General features: G+C 54.7%; 2 protein-coding genes across 8 annotated transcripts in view; both read left to right on the forward strand.

The window, feature by feature from the left end:
- Hoxb3 (homeobox B3) overlaps positions 1 to 14,181 on the forward strand; it is a 52,785-nt gene that overhangs the window by 12,125 nt on the left and 26,479 nt on the right. For 3 of the 7 annotated variants that reach the window (XM_023718027.1, XM_023718025.1, XM_023718033.1), the window contains exon 1: positions 1,822 to 1,906. The exons of 1 other annotated variant lie outside the window; for it this stretch is intronic. The gene's annotated coding sequence lies outside the window, so the exon portion shown is untranslated. Of the gene's footprint in view, positions 1 to 1,821; positions 1,907 to 4,898; positions 4,956 to 9,296; positions 9,377 to 9,767; positions 10,108 to 14,181 lie in introns of those variants that run through there. 3 more of the 7 variants (XM_023718030.1, XM_023718026.1, XM_023718029.1) reach the window with 3 other exon arrangements.
- Positions 11,767 to 14,181, forward strand: part of Hoxb4 (homeobox B4) — a 5,014-nt gene continuing 2,599 nt past the window's right edge. Inside the window, exon 1 of the mRNA XM_004633661.2 lies at positions 11,767 to 13,526. Coding sequence (XP_004633718.1) covers positions 13,288 to 13,526 — 239 coding nt within the window. The 5' untranslated portion in view covers positions 11,767 to 13,287. The remainder of the gene's footprint in view (positions 13,527 to 14,181) is intronic.

Genomic DNA, 14,181 nt, shown 5'->3' on the forward strand with positions numbered 1-14,181 from the left:
TAATAATAATAATAATAATAATAATGATAATGATAATAATAATAATACTTATTATTTCCCTCCAGACTCTCCACTCCCCTCTGCTCGCCCCAAATCTGCCAGTGTTTCTGAATGTTCGTGTCTGTGGTTGCACTCTTTTCCCCCAGAAAAAAGAAGAAGAAAAAAAAAGAAATTCGCATGTTTAATGTGAACTTCCCCCCCAATCTGTGTCCTAACTTATTTATAAAAGGATGATGGCTGTATTTCGAGGTGCAGCGGGAGACTTCTCTAAGGGCAGCAGTTGAGTGGGGTAGTGTCGCAGCGCAGGGCCCAGCCGAGCTGGCCTCTGACATGGAGTCCATGACTGTGCCTCTTTCCACCCGCTCCTTCTCCTCCTGCTCCTCCTCTTCCTCACTCCCCAGGTCCAAGTCTCCCAGGGGCTTGGTCCTGGGGTGGGCAGGGGCCAGGGAGGGCCCACAGGGATGATGTGGAAAAGAGGGGAGAGAAATAGTGAGATTTCAGTCCCTGCTGCCTGATAGGCCCACAAGGCCTGGTCTGGGGGTGGACAGAAGCAGAAGAAATAACCCTCGTGTGAAATGTCTCCTGTGTATTTCTCTATGGACCCAGGGGTCTGTTGGAAGGCCCAACGCTTGTAAATATGAGGCTAGCCTAGGTCAGACCCAGCTTTTCCTGCCTCAGTCAGTTCGAGGCCATATACAGTGCGCAGCAAGTGGGTGCCGTGCCGTGTGTTAAGTCTGTCTTTGCCAGGCCTGTCTCGGTGATTCGCTTTTGGTATTTGTTTGTAGCTTTCCTTAAAGTCAAATAAATGTTTCCCCTACTCCCCTGCCCTTCCACTATTTGTCTTTTCTGTGGGGTCTGCCTCTCTCATGGCTGGGCACACCCTAGGTCATTCTGGGAAATCTAGGGTATAGGCTGGACTATAGGATGCTAAGCAGGAGTCTCTAGGTCACAGGAGTCCTGGCTTGGCTTGGTTGGTCAGTGGTGCTTGGGCCAGAGGACAGGGCTTCAGGCCTGGTGCTGAGAGGATTGAGAACCTCACCATGGATCCAGGTTGGGCCCCATTTGGCCTCCACCACTGGTCACTGAGAAACCCTGTGGTAAACTGTCCAGGGGAAAAAAATTGGGGCCTAAGTCCTGCGCAGAGGCTCCTGGCCTTCTGGGAGCGGTAGAGGCCTGCCTGGCCACTCTGCTCCCTGCTCCAAACCCCAGTTCAACTCTGTCACCCAATAAGGAAAAAAGAAGAAGAAATAATCAGATCCATTTCAAAGATTTCCTCTCAGCCTCATCCTTCTCTACAATTTTCTAGGGCTTCTTCTTTCTGAAGGGCCAACTGGCTTTCCCCTCGGTTAGGAGTTGGGTTCCCTCCTGAAAGGGCTCTGGCTTCCCTTCCAGCCCAGTCAGCCTCCACCCTGAGCTCAAGAGTCGAGTGGAGCTGGACACTTACCCGAGTCAATCCCTTCCAGCTGGGCCCAACTTCTCACGGGGGCCTGGGGGAGGGCGCTGGAGAGGAGGCAGCCGAGGGTCCTGGAGGCTCTACTGGGCCCTACTTCCCCTTCACCCCCTGACTTTGTCCCCCTTTGCCGATAACAAACTATCCCAAAAGTCGCTATGACATTTAGATGTCAAATGGATAGGGGTTTTATCTCGAAGTTAGATCGTAAAAATCGCCGAGAAGTCAGACAGATACCCCTCACTGGCTCGAGAAAGTCACGTGAGGTCCATAAAGTTAGTTTTATGGTTTTGGGGAGTTGACACCGTGCGGTATATTTCACATTCTCCAGAATGTTAAGTGACACTTTAACTGCTCGCTGTGGTGGGGAAGGGGGCAGTACTAGGTGAGCTCTCTCCCAGCCTGGAGCAGCCGACCAGCCCAGGAGGCGGTGGTGGCCCAGCAGCCGGCCTCGCAGTAAGTCGCGCCCAGCTTTTGCTTTCCCGTTTCTGCGCTTGCATTTCTGGGTCTTAGGGCTGGGGGAAGGAATCTCGCTTCCAGCAGGCTGTGGAAACTTGTAGGGAATGGTGAGCTCCTTTCTGTCCCCAGCTCTAAGAAACTGGGTGCTTAGAGTGGGGGCCGTTGGTTCCAAATAGCATCGATGGTCCAGGGCACCTGGATTTTGTTTGCAGGACTGTCGGGTTTTAGAGGGCAAGACGGTTGTGTGGGATTCATGTTCCTTTCTTCAGTGTGCTGGGAAATTTCGGGGCACGAGGAGGGGTGTGTACTGCTAGAGGAAGGGGAGCCATTTCACAGCTGGCTGCCCCAAGACTGGCATCTATCTCCCCATCTCCAGAAAAGAAACTTGTTACATTCATTTGTCAGGAGTATGGAGAGACGCATCGCTGGGCACTTGTATCGTGTAGATCTGAGCTGAGGACAAGGGAAGGCCACTGTGGGCTGCTTCACCTGGGGTGCTGTCTGCCCTTCTGGTCTTTGAGCCCCACAAAAGGGCTCCGCGTGGCCTTCTCAGGGTCATCCAGGAAGCAGAGCACAGAGCCTTCATGCCCGATGCAGCCTGTGTGTCTCAAGTGATCCTTTCCTTCGGCTGGGATTGCAAAGGGTCCTGGGGTCAGCACGGGCAGCAGTAGGGTACAGGATAGAGGGTGCAATCTCCTCCAACCCCAAACCTCCAAACCTAGTAGCTGGCCAGGAGGTGAGGAGGAGGGCTTCTGCTCCAGCCTGGAGGAGGAGATGTTTAAAGAGACCCCTAGAAGGCTCACCCCAGATCAGTCCCATCAGGAGCATGAGCCCCGACAGTGGCAGCAGAGAGGCAGTGTTTGGGAGAGGAAAACGGAAAAGGTGAAAAGGTGTTCTTGCCTCTCTCCACTTCTCTGCCCCGCAGTTCCTACAAGGCCCCTTTGTTCTGTGGCATCATGAACAAGAGGGACTTCAGGACCCAACCTTAAGGGGCCTGTTATTTTCTAAGGAAAAGCCCCCTTCTTCCGCCTGCCACGGGCCTCCTCTCCCCCTAAATTTAGGATTCCTGAGGTGACCTCCAGGGATGCAGCTGTCCTTCTCCCATTTCCTCCTATGGCTCACCAACGCCTGCCTCTGGTCCCTGGGTTTGAACATTTAGTTCCTAGTTTGACTTGGGGACAAGGAGGGGGCTCAAAAGAATCCCTGTTTTCCCATTCAGGGGTGATGGATGGAACTCTCCCCTCTGCAGCTACCGAAGCTGCTCCTTCACTCTTCTCTGCGCATCTTACAGGAAACCCTGAAGGGGCTTTGAGCAGACTTAGAGCCCAGAAGGGTTGGGGTCCTCAGCCTGGGGTGAAGACCTATTTTCCAAGAATGATGGGCATGTGTACCACTTGGAATTGACACAAAGGACAAGCTGGTCAGCTCCCAAAAGGGCCCCCGCACCATTTAGAACACTCTCTACAAGGCAAAGAGATTGAGAGGGGTCCCCAGGATGTGCAGAGCTGTGAGGGCCCAGCTCAGGGCCTTCAGGGGAACCCTAATCCTACCGAGCCTCTAACCTCAGTCCTCTCTCTCTCTCTCTCTCTCTCTCTCTCTCTCTCTCTCTCTCTCTCTCTGTCTCCCCCCCCCAGGCTTCCTTGAAGATTCCCCCCTCTGGCACATCTCTTGTGCAGACTCTGATAAGGAGCCACGGGGGCATCTGCCGGGGATATCTAGGCAGATTTTCCAAAGGCAAAGTGCAGCCCCAGGAAGGGCACCCACTGCTGCTGCCACAGCGACCAAACCCTAGCACGTTCGGGATTCTGGAGAAAGCCCAGCTGGGCTTTCTTCTTTCCACTTGGGCTTCTGGGTTGATCCTCAATCCGGACTAGTTGGGGGAGGGGTTGAGAGGCCCTAGAGGTCTGTCCTGGTTCCCTATCTGTCCCCGGGAGGTCTCTCTGGAAATGCTGCTCCACACTCCAAAGCTCTTCTCTCCCTTCCCCCCACTACTTCCTTTTCCCCTCCAGACCAGGCCTCAGCCTCTGAACTAGGACCCCTGTCCTCTGGCCAAACCTTCAACCCCAGCCGAAGGGAGGCCCCAGAAAGCAGCAGCCAGAGACAGAGGCTGCAGTTTCTCTTGGGCTCTGAGGCCTGCCTGGCCACCACTCAGCACACAATTTGATTTTGACTTTTTGTTTTGTTTTATTTGGTTGCTTGATTTGTTTTGTTTCTCTGTGGCCATCGGGTGGGAGGAAATATAGAGAAGTGTAAACAGGAAAGCCAGCCAGGCCTGGAGTTCCAAGTGCCCATATTTCATGGGCTTCCTCTCCATAACTGTGGAAGGGACAGTTAACCCTTCCCTGGCTGTAAGAAGTTATTTTCTGAGGGTTGGGAGGGCAGGACGTGGGACAGCCTGAAAAGAGGAAACTCCTTTCCCTGCCTGGTTCTTTTATTCCTGGGATCTGGATGCTGGAGCGGAAGCAGTGCCTCAGAACAGGCGAGAATGTAGACTGCCTAGCAGGATTCCCAAACTGAGCTTGGGATCAACCCAGCCAGCTTGGAGGACATGGCCAGCAAGAACCAGCTCTCTTCTTTTAGAAGAGGGGCCATTGGTCACTCTCATGAGTTTTGGAGTTTCTCAGAGTAATTGGATTTTGAGGCTGGAATCTGCCCACAGCAGGGATGTATCGATTGCTGCGGCACGGTTACACATTCATATTAATTAACCCAGACACCGCCTGGAAGCTGAGCTGTTTGGGGAGGGGGAGGGGAGACATGGGGGCCCCTTAAAGAGAATGGACGCATTTCCCTAAGTGCTTCTGAGACCCAGATTGGGCAGGGGATTTCTCCCCAAGAATCCTGGGGTCCTCCTCCCCAAGATCCCAGTGGCAGCGAGGGTCAGCCGCGGGATGTGGGCTCCCATCTCTATGCTGGGCGAGTCTCTTATTCACACCCTGCCAGGCCGGTTCCTGCAGGCCCTCACCTCTCTTCCCTGTCTCTGATGCAATCCTTCTGGGGGGGGGGGGTCGCACCTCCTTCCCACCTTCTGCTCAATTGCTCAAAGGTAGAAGCTTTTGGTGGCTTTGGGGTTTGTTTTGTTTTGTCTTGTTTTAGTGTCCCGTTTGTTGTTGGTGATAGTGGTGGTGTTTATGGCTTTCCCTCTTCCTCCTACCCCTCCCTCCAAAAAGTGATTAAAATCTGTTAAAAGGATTTAATTAAGAGAGTTAAATGAAAAGGAAGGAGGCGCAAATGAGTTGGGGGAAAAAGCCCCCACCAAAGCTATTCTCAACGATTAAATCGCCATTTTAACAATGTAATGGAGTTTGCATCCTGAAAGGGGAAATCAAGCTCATAGCTCATCAATAATTCATAGAGGCCGGGATCACGCAGAGGTCAGCAGACGCGGGGGCCGCAGCGCCGGCCTGCTCGGGCTCCGGGCCGCTGCCGCATACATTACGCGCCGCCGGCCACCGCGAAGGCACCGGGCAGGCGCTGCAAGCCCGGCGGGGGCGTGCCGGCAGGTTTAAGCCATCCCTTCTCTCCTGTAGCAAGTTCGCTGACACCGGGAATGCAAGCTCAGAAAGGAAGCGAAGGCATGTAGGGACCTAAAGAAGATGGATTTTGAGCAATTTAGGAACCTGTGGTAGCCCGACCAGCAAGCCCCCGTCTGCTCAAGTTTTCACCTCGCTGTCCTTCTCCCTTTTCTCTATAGTTTAGACGTTTTCTTTCGGGTCTTTTCTCTCCCTAAATTTCCTCTGGGACAAGGAGATGCACGTTGCGCAGCGTCCTGCAGTTTCTTCTCTCCGGAAAAGGCTCCCAAGCCACTTCGCCCCGCCCTGGCCTTGCTCCCCGAGTGGACTGGGGTTGAGCCACGCGGCGGCAGCCTCCGGCGGAGCGCGGAGCCTGGGTTCCCTCCCAGGAGCCTGAGCTGGGAGTCATGGGTGGAGATGGAGCCCTGCAGGGAGGAAAGCTACTGCAGGCTCCAGGCCAGTGTCCATCAGATGACCCCCGGGCAGGTGCAGGGGTGGGCAGTCAGCAGGCACGGGGGCGCGTGGAGGACAGGTGGGGGGAGAGTGGCAAGGGGAGGAGGGAGTGTCTTGGGACAAGTGGGGGCGCCGCGGGGGATAATCCCTAAACCAGGGCTTCTACTTGCTTTCTCATTCGTTCTCCTGCTTCCTCTCTCTTTATTCTTTTCTCACTACCGAGGACCTCCCAGGAAAATAGAAAGGATATCCTGCACTCCCTACGACAGAGGGGGTCCTGGCAGGTGGTGTGAGGACAGAAGGGAAACCGAAAGTGTGCTGGGAGGTCCGCAGGGCCACAGCACCGGCCGAGAGGCAGAGGCTGTAACGTCCCCGAGCTGCCAGTAGAGTCCGCCTTAGACCAAGTTCACAGCCATGCCGCAGCCTCCCAGGCGCCAAGCAGCGCCTCGCAAGGTGGCCCCTGGCCGCTTGGCCTCACATTGTTGGGACACATTTGACCCTCTAGCACCATGGACACAGTGATGGCTACCCCTGCAAGAAGCTCTGCTGCAAGAACTGCCATCCTCCCCACAAATACCCTTCTCTATGTCAACCCATTCTGTGGGGTGCCTGCCTCAGCAACCGTGACCCCTTTGGGAGGCCGATGATGAAGAAGGGTGGGTGGTCAAAAGCCCTTCCGGGCCTCCCCAAAGAAGACTCGTAAAAATACAGGCAGTGTGACAGGCATCCCCCGACCCCTGCGTTATTTAATGATCAGAGGGTCCCATTCCCCGGGTCTAAGGCCAATGGGCGCGGTGGCGAGGAGGAGGGCATTTGTGCGTTTGGGTTTCAGCAGCCGGTGCAGCAGAAAGACACCCTGGCGGTGAGGTCGGTGTTATTGCCAGAGGGTTCGCAAAGTTGGAGGGTCAAAAGTTTACAGCGTGCGTGAGCTAGGGACGTGAGGCGTCTAGCGGCGGCGGGGGTGGGGACCGAGGGGGAGGAGGCCAGAAGGAGCGGAGATGCGCGCCAGGAGGCTGGGAGTGCTAGATCGGCTGGGCAGGGTGAGGCCAGTGGCTGGGAAAGGAGAAACTGAGGAAGGAAGCAAGCCCTCTGGAAGAAAAAAAAAAAAGACAACAATACAAAAATCAGTGGTGGTGGCCAGAGAGCTGCACAAAAGACAGCGCTTGCTTGGGTGTGGCGAATCTGCACAATTTTCTCTCCCAAAGATAACCTTTGAGTCACCATATAAGATTTAATTAAAACTTACCCAGCTGCACACATTTGAAAAATCCAATTACCCACACGCCCTTGCAGGACATTCAGCAGGGCCAAAGAAAGCTGCCAAGGTAAAGGCTTGCTGCCCACCCTGTTTGCCCTAAAAGGCCAACCTCGGGCCAATTCCACCCAACCCCCAGTAGGCCTGACTTTAGAGACCCCCCCAACCCTCCAGCCTGGGCCTAGGGGCTGGAGCTCAAGGCCACGGACTAGCCCCAGAAGCTTCTTAAACTCTCATTTCGATCTCTTTGCCTTGTTTTAAAAAACTAGGATATTGAAAGTCAATTAGCTTGTCGGTTCTCCCCCTCTTCCAAGCCCCTTTGGGGTGTAAATCTTGGCTCCCCGTCTTCCTATTTGGAACAGGAAGAAGAAGCGCAAAGGAAAAATACCGAATAGTCTCAGGGAGATCTTTCTAACTGCAGCTGAAACAGGCGTCCTGAAATGAACCTCCAGTCCATACATTAAGCTCTGCTCATAAGTAAACCACTCAGAGAGACTGTAATTACACCACCAGGGCATGTGCCTATTTTGGGTCTTTAAATGACTGTTGCATTATGAAATGTCATTACAGTCTTTTTCCAAACACTTAATAGAGGAGGTGCTCTGTGGGTGTTTGTCCTTGCAGAATGAAGATAACCTCAGGAAAGATGCCTTTGGAAACACGGCCAGAATAGAAAAAAGGCTTAAAAACAAATTTTAAGTCAACTTGATGCCTAGTTTTTCTAACCTAACAGGGTGCAGGTCTCTATTTCCACGTAGTCCTTGAGGGACCTATTTTGGGGTGTCAGGCCAGGGAGGAATTCCTGGAGTGTTGGGGACTCAGAGGTCAAAGCCTGAAAGGGAGGATCCATCTCTTTCTGTCCCCTTCGGTTTCCTTTCCTTCATTCCGGGACAGAGTGGTTAATTTGGAACTTTGCACAATAGACTGCAGGAGCCCAGGGTCTGCTCAAACTGGCTTGCTTGTGAAGCACTTTTCTGACCCCAGGCTATCAGCCCACCCCCTCCTCTTAGACCTAAGCCTTGAACTAGGTAGAAAGGATGTCATCTGACCCCTCTCTGTGGTCCTTTGAGGACTGGAGGAATCAAGACATAGGCTGTAGGGATTACTGGGTTCTAATCTTAGAACAACAAGCCTAGAAAGTGATTCGCAGGCCTCTCTATTTGCCCTGGAACCCCCATGAAGTGCTAGGGGCAGGCAGAGCAGTTGCTGGGTCTGGGAGAATAGTTTCTTTTCTTTTCTTTTTTTTTTTTTTTTTCCCTTTTTTTTTTTTTTAAAAAAAAAAAAAAAACCCTTTGTCTGATTCTGTTTTTAAAGGGCAAAAGCCAAATCTGAAAGTCAAGTCTCCAGGTCCCTTGTTTTGATCATTGTGGGCAATGCCCATCTCAGGGTTCTCTCTCACTTTCTCCCAAATGTGCTGGCTGTGGACCAAATGCTTCTCTGCAAGAGATGGAAAAGTTATTTTTGAGGCCCTGAAGCTCCCAAGGCTTGGGCAGAAGTGGGGTATCACTGGGTGGATAGAGTATGTATAGGATGGGCTGGGGGACAGGCCCAGTCAGTGCAGAATGTAGAGGGAAGGGGCCTCTGGCCTAGGCCTGCTCTCTGGTGCCCAGTGCCCACCAGCTTTGCAGGGTGCCGGCCTCCTACCCAGGCCTCAAAAAGCTTCCCTGTGGAATCGCACTCTTTCCCGACCAAAAAAATACAGGAAGGATAGAAAATCAAAGCAGGGGCGGGGCAGCCTGAACCCTACCCTAATGGGACTTTTTGGGGGGTTGGATGAAAGGTTCTGGGGAAAAGTCACGCTGGACAGGAGGAACAGAATCAAATTCCTGCTCTGTCATTTTTCTCCCAAGTAATGGCCTGCGCAAAATTCAATATGACCGAGCAAACCGCGCCAGCATATTAGAGCCACCGCCTGCTCGTGGGGGAGGCCGCGAGAGGGGTGAACCGCAGGTCACGGCGTCTAAAAATTATTAAAATGTTCAAGAGCCTCGTGACGCGCCTAGCTGTTTAACAAAGACTGCCAAAGTATGAGATTAATACGAAAACTTGCGCTTCAAAAACAAAAATAGTAAAAAAGAAGAAAAAAAGTCCTGTTCCGGCCTCCGAGGGGGCCGGGGACTCCTCGGCCCGAAGCCGAGGTTTGGTTTTCCGGACTCACAATGGTGGACTCGAGTGAGCCCAGCTGTTGCCCAGCAGAGCCGGCAGGTCCCCCGGTCGGCCGGCCGGGAGGGCGCGGGGAGCCGCCCGGTGAGTACTCGCGCCCGCTCCGCCCCGCTCCGCTCCGGAGCTCCGGGTCCGCGCCGCCGCGCCAGGGCGCAGGCCGATTTAGCGCTCGCGTCGCTGGGCCCTTCGCCTTCCCTCGTGCGCTGCGTCGCTTCTTCTGAGTCCACAAAGGTGGATGATTCTTTGGGGTCTAGGCACGCCCGGGGTGACGGGGTGAGGGTCTGAGCAGCGTGAGGTCACGCGGGCAACCTGTGGCTGCCTGGAGAAGGCGGCTGGGCCGGGCAGCCGCCCAGTGTCCCGGGAGCGCTTGAGAGGTGGCTCGGAGCGCGTGAGCGCCTAGCTTTTCTTCCTATTATGCTATTGCTCTTGGTATTCTGGGTGAGGACCGGGAAGGCAACTTCCTCCTCCTCCTCCTCCTGCAAACCGGTCCTGGGAGTGCCTGATAGACCTTGTCCTCCTCCCCTGGCCGTTGACCCTGCCGGGGCCGGGCCGGGCCGGCCTGGGTGCGGTGCTCTGGTGGGAAGAGCAGGTGGCGGTCCCTGTGCGCAGAGAAGAATGTCTTTGCGCTCAGGATCAACTGTGCCCAAGCCCGTGGTGGCTCCGCGCCCCAGGGATCGCTCTTGGGATGCTGTGGGAGCCTGAGCCTCATCCTGCGTGGAGCAAAGCAGCAGAGAGGCCCTGAACCCAGTCCTGCAGCCCTCCCACACCGAACTGCCTGCGGGCCGGAGGGCTTCCAGGAGCAGGCAGGACTGGAGGTATGGGGTGGGGGAGGGGCCGAGCCGTTGCAGTGGGTCCCGGAGGCCCCAGGCGGCTTTGGAGAAGGCTTCCAAAGGTCTTTGGTTGGTATTGGGGAACCTGGTGCCACGTGGGTCTGGAGCCAGACTGTGGTCTGTCTGGGTGCCCAGTTGGGGTCTGAGGCTATCTACTGGATCCTCTGTTGGCACAGACTGCAATGTAATGTAGCCATTTTGGGGTCCCCCTCAATTACTGTGCAGACCCGGTTCCTTACCTGGGAGAATGGTGGTATTAAAAACCAGGCCCAGAGGTCGTCATTGGCAATGAATAGATTTGGGATATTGAAAACAACAACAGAGGACCTCTGGATCTCCTCACCAGCAGCTAGGAGCCCTGCCTACCTACCCACTTTCAGGAGTCTGGTCTAGAGGTGGGCAGGTCTCCCGAGAGGTCTCTGGGGTGTGGTGGTTAGAGAGGGGTTCTGGCCCACCGCCGTATTTGCCCCTGAATTTGTTGGTTTTGAATTGCTCCTGCAGGGAGGTAGCTCTCCAATCTGAGGACATGGGTGAGGGGGTCTGCACGGGGAGCTCCCGCCTGGCCACAGCATTCGCAGTCTAGGCTTGAGTTCTGTCTAGCTCGATCCCCAGTGGTGTGCCAGTATAGTAAAATTCAGGAGTTACTGGGGGCCTCAGAAAGTGGGTTCAGAAGCTCCAGCTCCTCTTTTGGGCCCTACTGCCAGCCGCCCAAGCAGGTGGCTGAGCCAGTGGTGACTTTAGACAGACAGAGGGGACCCACCTGGGGCTGGAGAGGTGGGGGGTCAGGACCCTTGCAAAGCCTCTAGGGAATCCTCTCCCCCATTCTGGCCCCCAGGGGCTTCAGGAGGCAGGAGGGGCCTGCGCATCATCTGGCAGCATCCTTTATGGTCCCTCATTGCCCTTCATTCGGAAATGAAACGCCTTTGATCTTTTCTCAGGTTGTAAACGGAATTGCCCGTCGTTAAATATCCGGGGCCCCATCTGCTTGGTCTCCCAGCATTTTTCTTTACAGCTGTTTCTCTCTCTTTTTACCATTGACTTTTCCAAAAGGACTTTTATTACACCCCCTTCACACCCAGCCGCCTCTCCCTCCTCCCTTTGCTAAGAAGCGCTTTGGAAAAATATCTCGATATTCGTTTGATCCAAAAACTAAGGCTGTGAAGGGCGCTGAAGGAGCCGATTAGGGTTTTTTTTTTTTTTTCTTTTTTAAAAAATACAGTCCTAGGGGGAGGGGGGCGCGAGGGCACCCAGGGGCCTGATTCTAACTCCTCCGCAGCCTCGGGATGACCCTTCCTCCTTTTGTGCGTAGCTAATGTTTACGTCTCATAATTCATGCGCCACCGAGTTCCCCGGCCGCCGGGAGGTTCGCTTCTCTCAGCAGACCGTCTGCTTCTGTTTCTGTCTGAGAGTTGAAAACCTTGTAATCCCGAGAATGGACGCAGAGCCTTACTAGAACAAAACGCAGTAAAATGAAAGCGCTCCGACCACCCCCCCAAAGAAGAACGCGCAGAAAAGTAGAACTGGAAAATGCCTGGGCCAAGAAGATCTGTCTGTCTTCTGTATATACCCTGTAGGTCCGAATTTGTGTAAGGAATTTTAGGGTCACAAATTCGTATCTAGGGGAATATGTAGTTGACATAAACACTCCGCTCATTTTTTCCAGAAAGAAAAAAGTATCTATATTATTTTTCTAAATGAGGACAATTCAGTGGCTGACTACGAGAAGACGCTCTTCTTTTTCTTTCTTCCTTTTTCTTGTCCCCCTTCCAGTGCTTAGAGATGGAGGAATCCTTTACCTGAGCTCAGCTCCTGCCTGCCCCTGGGAGCTTTGATCCTTTTCCACTTGTCTTAAGAAGTTACTGTTATTGATGTTTTTTAATTTATCCTCTTGTCACAAGCCCACCTACCCTGGGCTGGAGGGGGCTTTACTGGAACTTTTTTTGAAAAGACTTGTTTTCAAAAAGAAAAGAAAAGACTGTTTTCTGCAGTATGCCAAGGCAAAGGAAATTCACTTTTCAAACGGATGCGGAGGTCCACTTTCCGTTTGCGTTCAGAACAAGGCGCCTTGGAAATACACGATTGACAGGGTGTCACTGGGTGTGTGGGGTGAGCTAGCGCGTCTGTCCCCAGCACCACCAGGTCGCGATGATTCTATTCGCCTCGGAAGCTGCAATTTAGCGGCAATTAGAAGGACTGGGCGCCACAGTTAGTACTGCTCGGTTGGTTCTGGAATTAGCAAGTTGTTATTCAGTTTGCTTTCACAACTTGCAGGGTTTTGACTCCCGCGCTCATCTTCAACGTGGGAAACCAAGCCGTTTCTCTCGGCTTGGGCCGGGGGAGTGGCTAGCAGCAGGGGGACAGACGGGTCGACTGAGATAGCCAAGCTAACAGTGCAGCTAAATGCGATTTGGAAGGCGAGGTCTCCCCGAATTAGTGCATGCATTTCCTATCGATCCGCTAGCGGTTCCATTCATCTCTGACAAGTCCCTCTGCGCACCCGCCCTCCGGCTCCCCACGCCTCCTCGCTCACCCCTACCCCTCCTCATCGGGCTGCAGAGAAAAGCCCCAAGCTCAGCGCCCCTCGCCCCTAGTGAGCTCCCCATTTCGAGGAGGAGCCCCCAGCCCGCCAGCCACTGAGCTCCCCACAGGGACGCCGCTGGGCGTACGGGGCTTCCTCTCGCCCTGGGGAGGAGCAGGAGCCCTTTGGGAAGCGCAGAATGCCAGGCAGAGGTGAGGCAGGACAACAGGGGCTACATCGGGAACCCCAACTTCAAGGGAATGTGGGATCATGCTCCGCCCAGCGCTCCAGCAGGCCTTGGGTCCACGCTTGCTCGCCCTGGCGCTCTCTGCCCTCAGCGCCTCTCGGATCTCTGAGAGCGCAGCGAGGAGGGGGTCGCCCCGCAGGAGCCCTATGTAAATCCTGGTGTTGACTGGGTGGGGAGGGGGAAGCGAAGAAGGGGAAATAAAGCTCTTTGGCTGGAGTAGGGTCCGGGTGAGCAGATTTCCTTATCCGGGAATCGCAGGCGGGGTGGCTATTGGCTCGGAGGATCACGTGGCCCCTAACTTTGTTCACTTGACAGTAAGTAGGAGGGCTTTCGGAACAGGAAAACGAGTCAGGGGTCGGAATAAATTTTAGTATATTTTGTGGGCAATTCCCAGAAATTAATGGCTATGAGTTCTTTTTTGATCAACTCAAACTATGTCGATCCCAAGTTCCCTCCGTGCGAGGAATATTCACAGGGCGATTACCTACCCAGCGACCACTCGCCCGGGTACTACGCCGGCGGCCAGAGGCGAGAGAGCAGCTTCCAGCCGGAGGCGGGCTTCGGGAGGCGCGCGGCGTGCACCGTGCAGCGCTACGCGGCCTGCCGGGACCCCGGGCCCCCGCCGCCGCCATCTCCACCGAGCAGCCACCGAGGGAAGCGCTTCCGGGTCGTGACCGCCGCCCGCCTCGGCGCGCGCCCCGCCTGGTGGCCGTGCTGGGAATTACAGGCCGCGGAGGGATTAGGACCCGGGAAGCCCGGCAGCTTAGAAGGCCGGGACGTGAGTCACTTCCACAGGGCGGCCTCTTCTTCCTGGGTGCCGCTTTAGCCACGGCTCCTTAACGACACTGAAAACAGCGAGCACTTTTCTTCGAGGCAGATACTGTGACTGTGCTTAGTTTGCAAATGCAAAAACAGGTGCAAGCAGGTGCGTAAGGTCCTGATGCTGATGACAAGCTGGCTGGCTCCAAAGACGCTTGGTGACCCGGAGCACCTCAGATGCCCCTGGAACACAACCTCTTGTTGCCCAGAAAATTGCTGTCCGGAGCTCTAGGCCGCTGCCTCGAGCTCTCCCCCAGGGTCCTGCACCCGAGGACCCCGATCCACACCTGCAGACCCCCCCAACCACCACAACCGCACCCCGACATCCGTGGCACCTCGGTACCAGCTCGTCCAAAAGAGAACTTCTGTCTAGCCCGGTATCATAACGGCCTTCTACCAGCAGAGCAAACCAGGCTGGGGCTCTCCTTTCCTCCCCTGCTCCTCCGTGCAGGTTGCTGCAGCCCTGTCCTCTTCT

This window comes from Octodon degus, unplaced genomic scaffold (genome assembly GCF_000260255.1).
Source record: "Octodon degus isolate 3935 unplaced genomic scaffold, OctDeg1.0 scaffold00056, whole genome shotgun sequence".
Lineage (NCBI taxonomy): Eukaryota > Metazoa > Chordata > Mammalia > Rodentia > Octodontidae > Octodon > Octodon degus.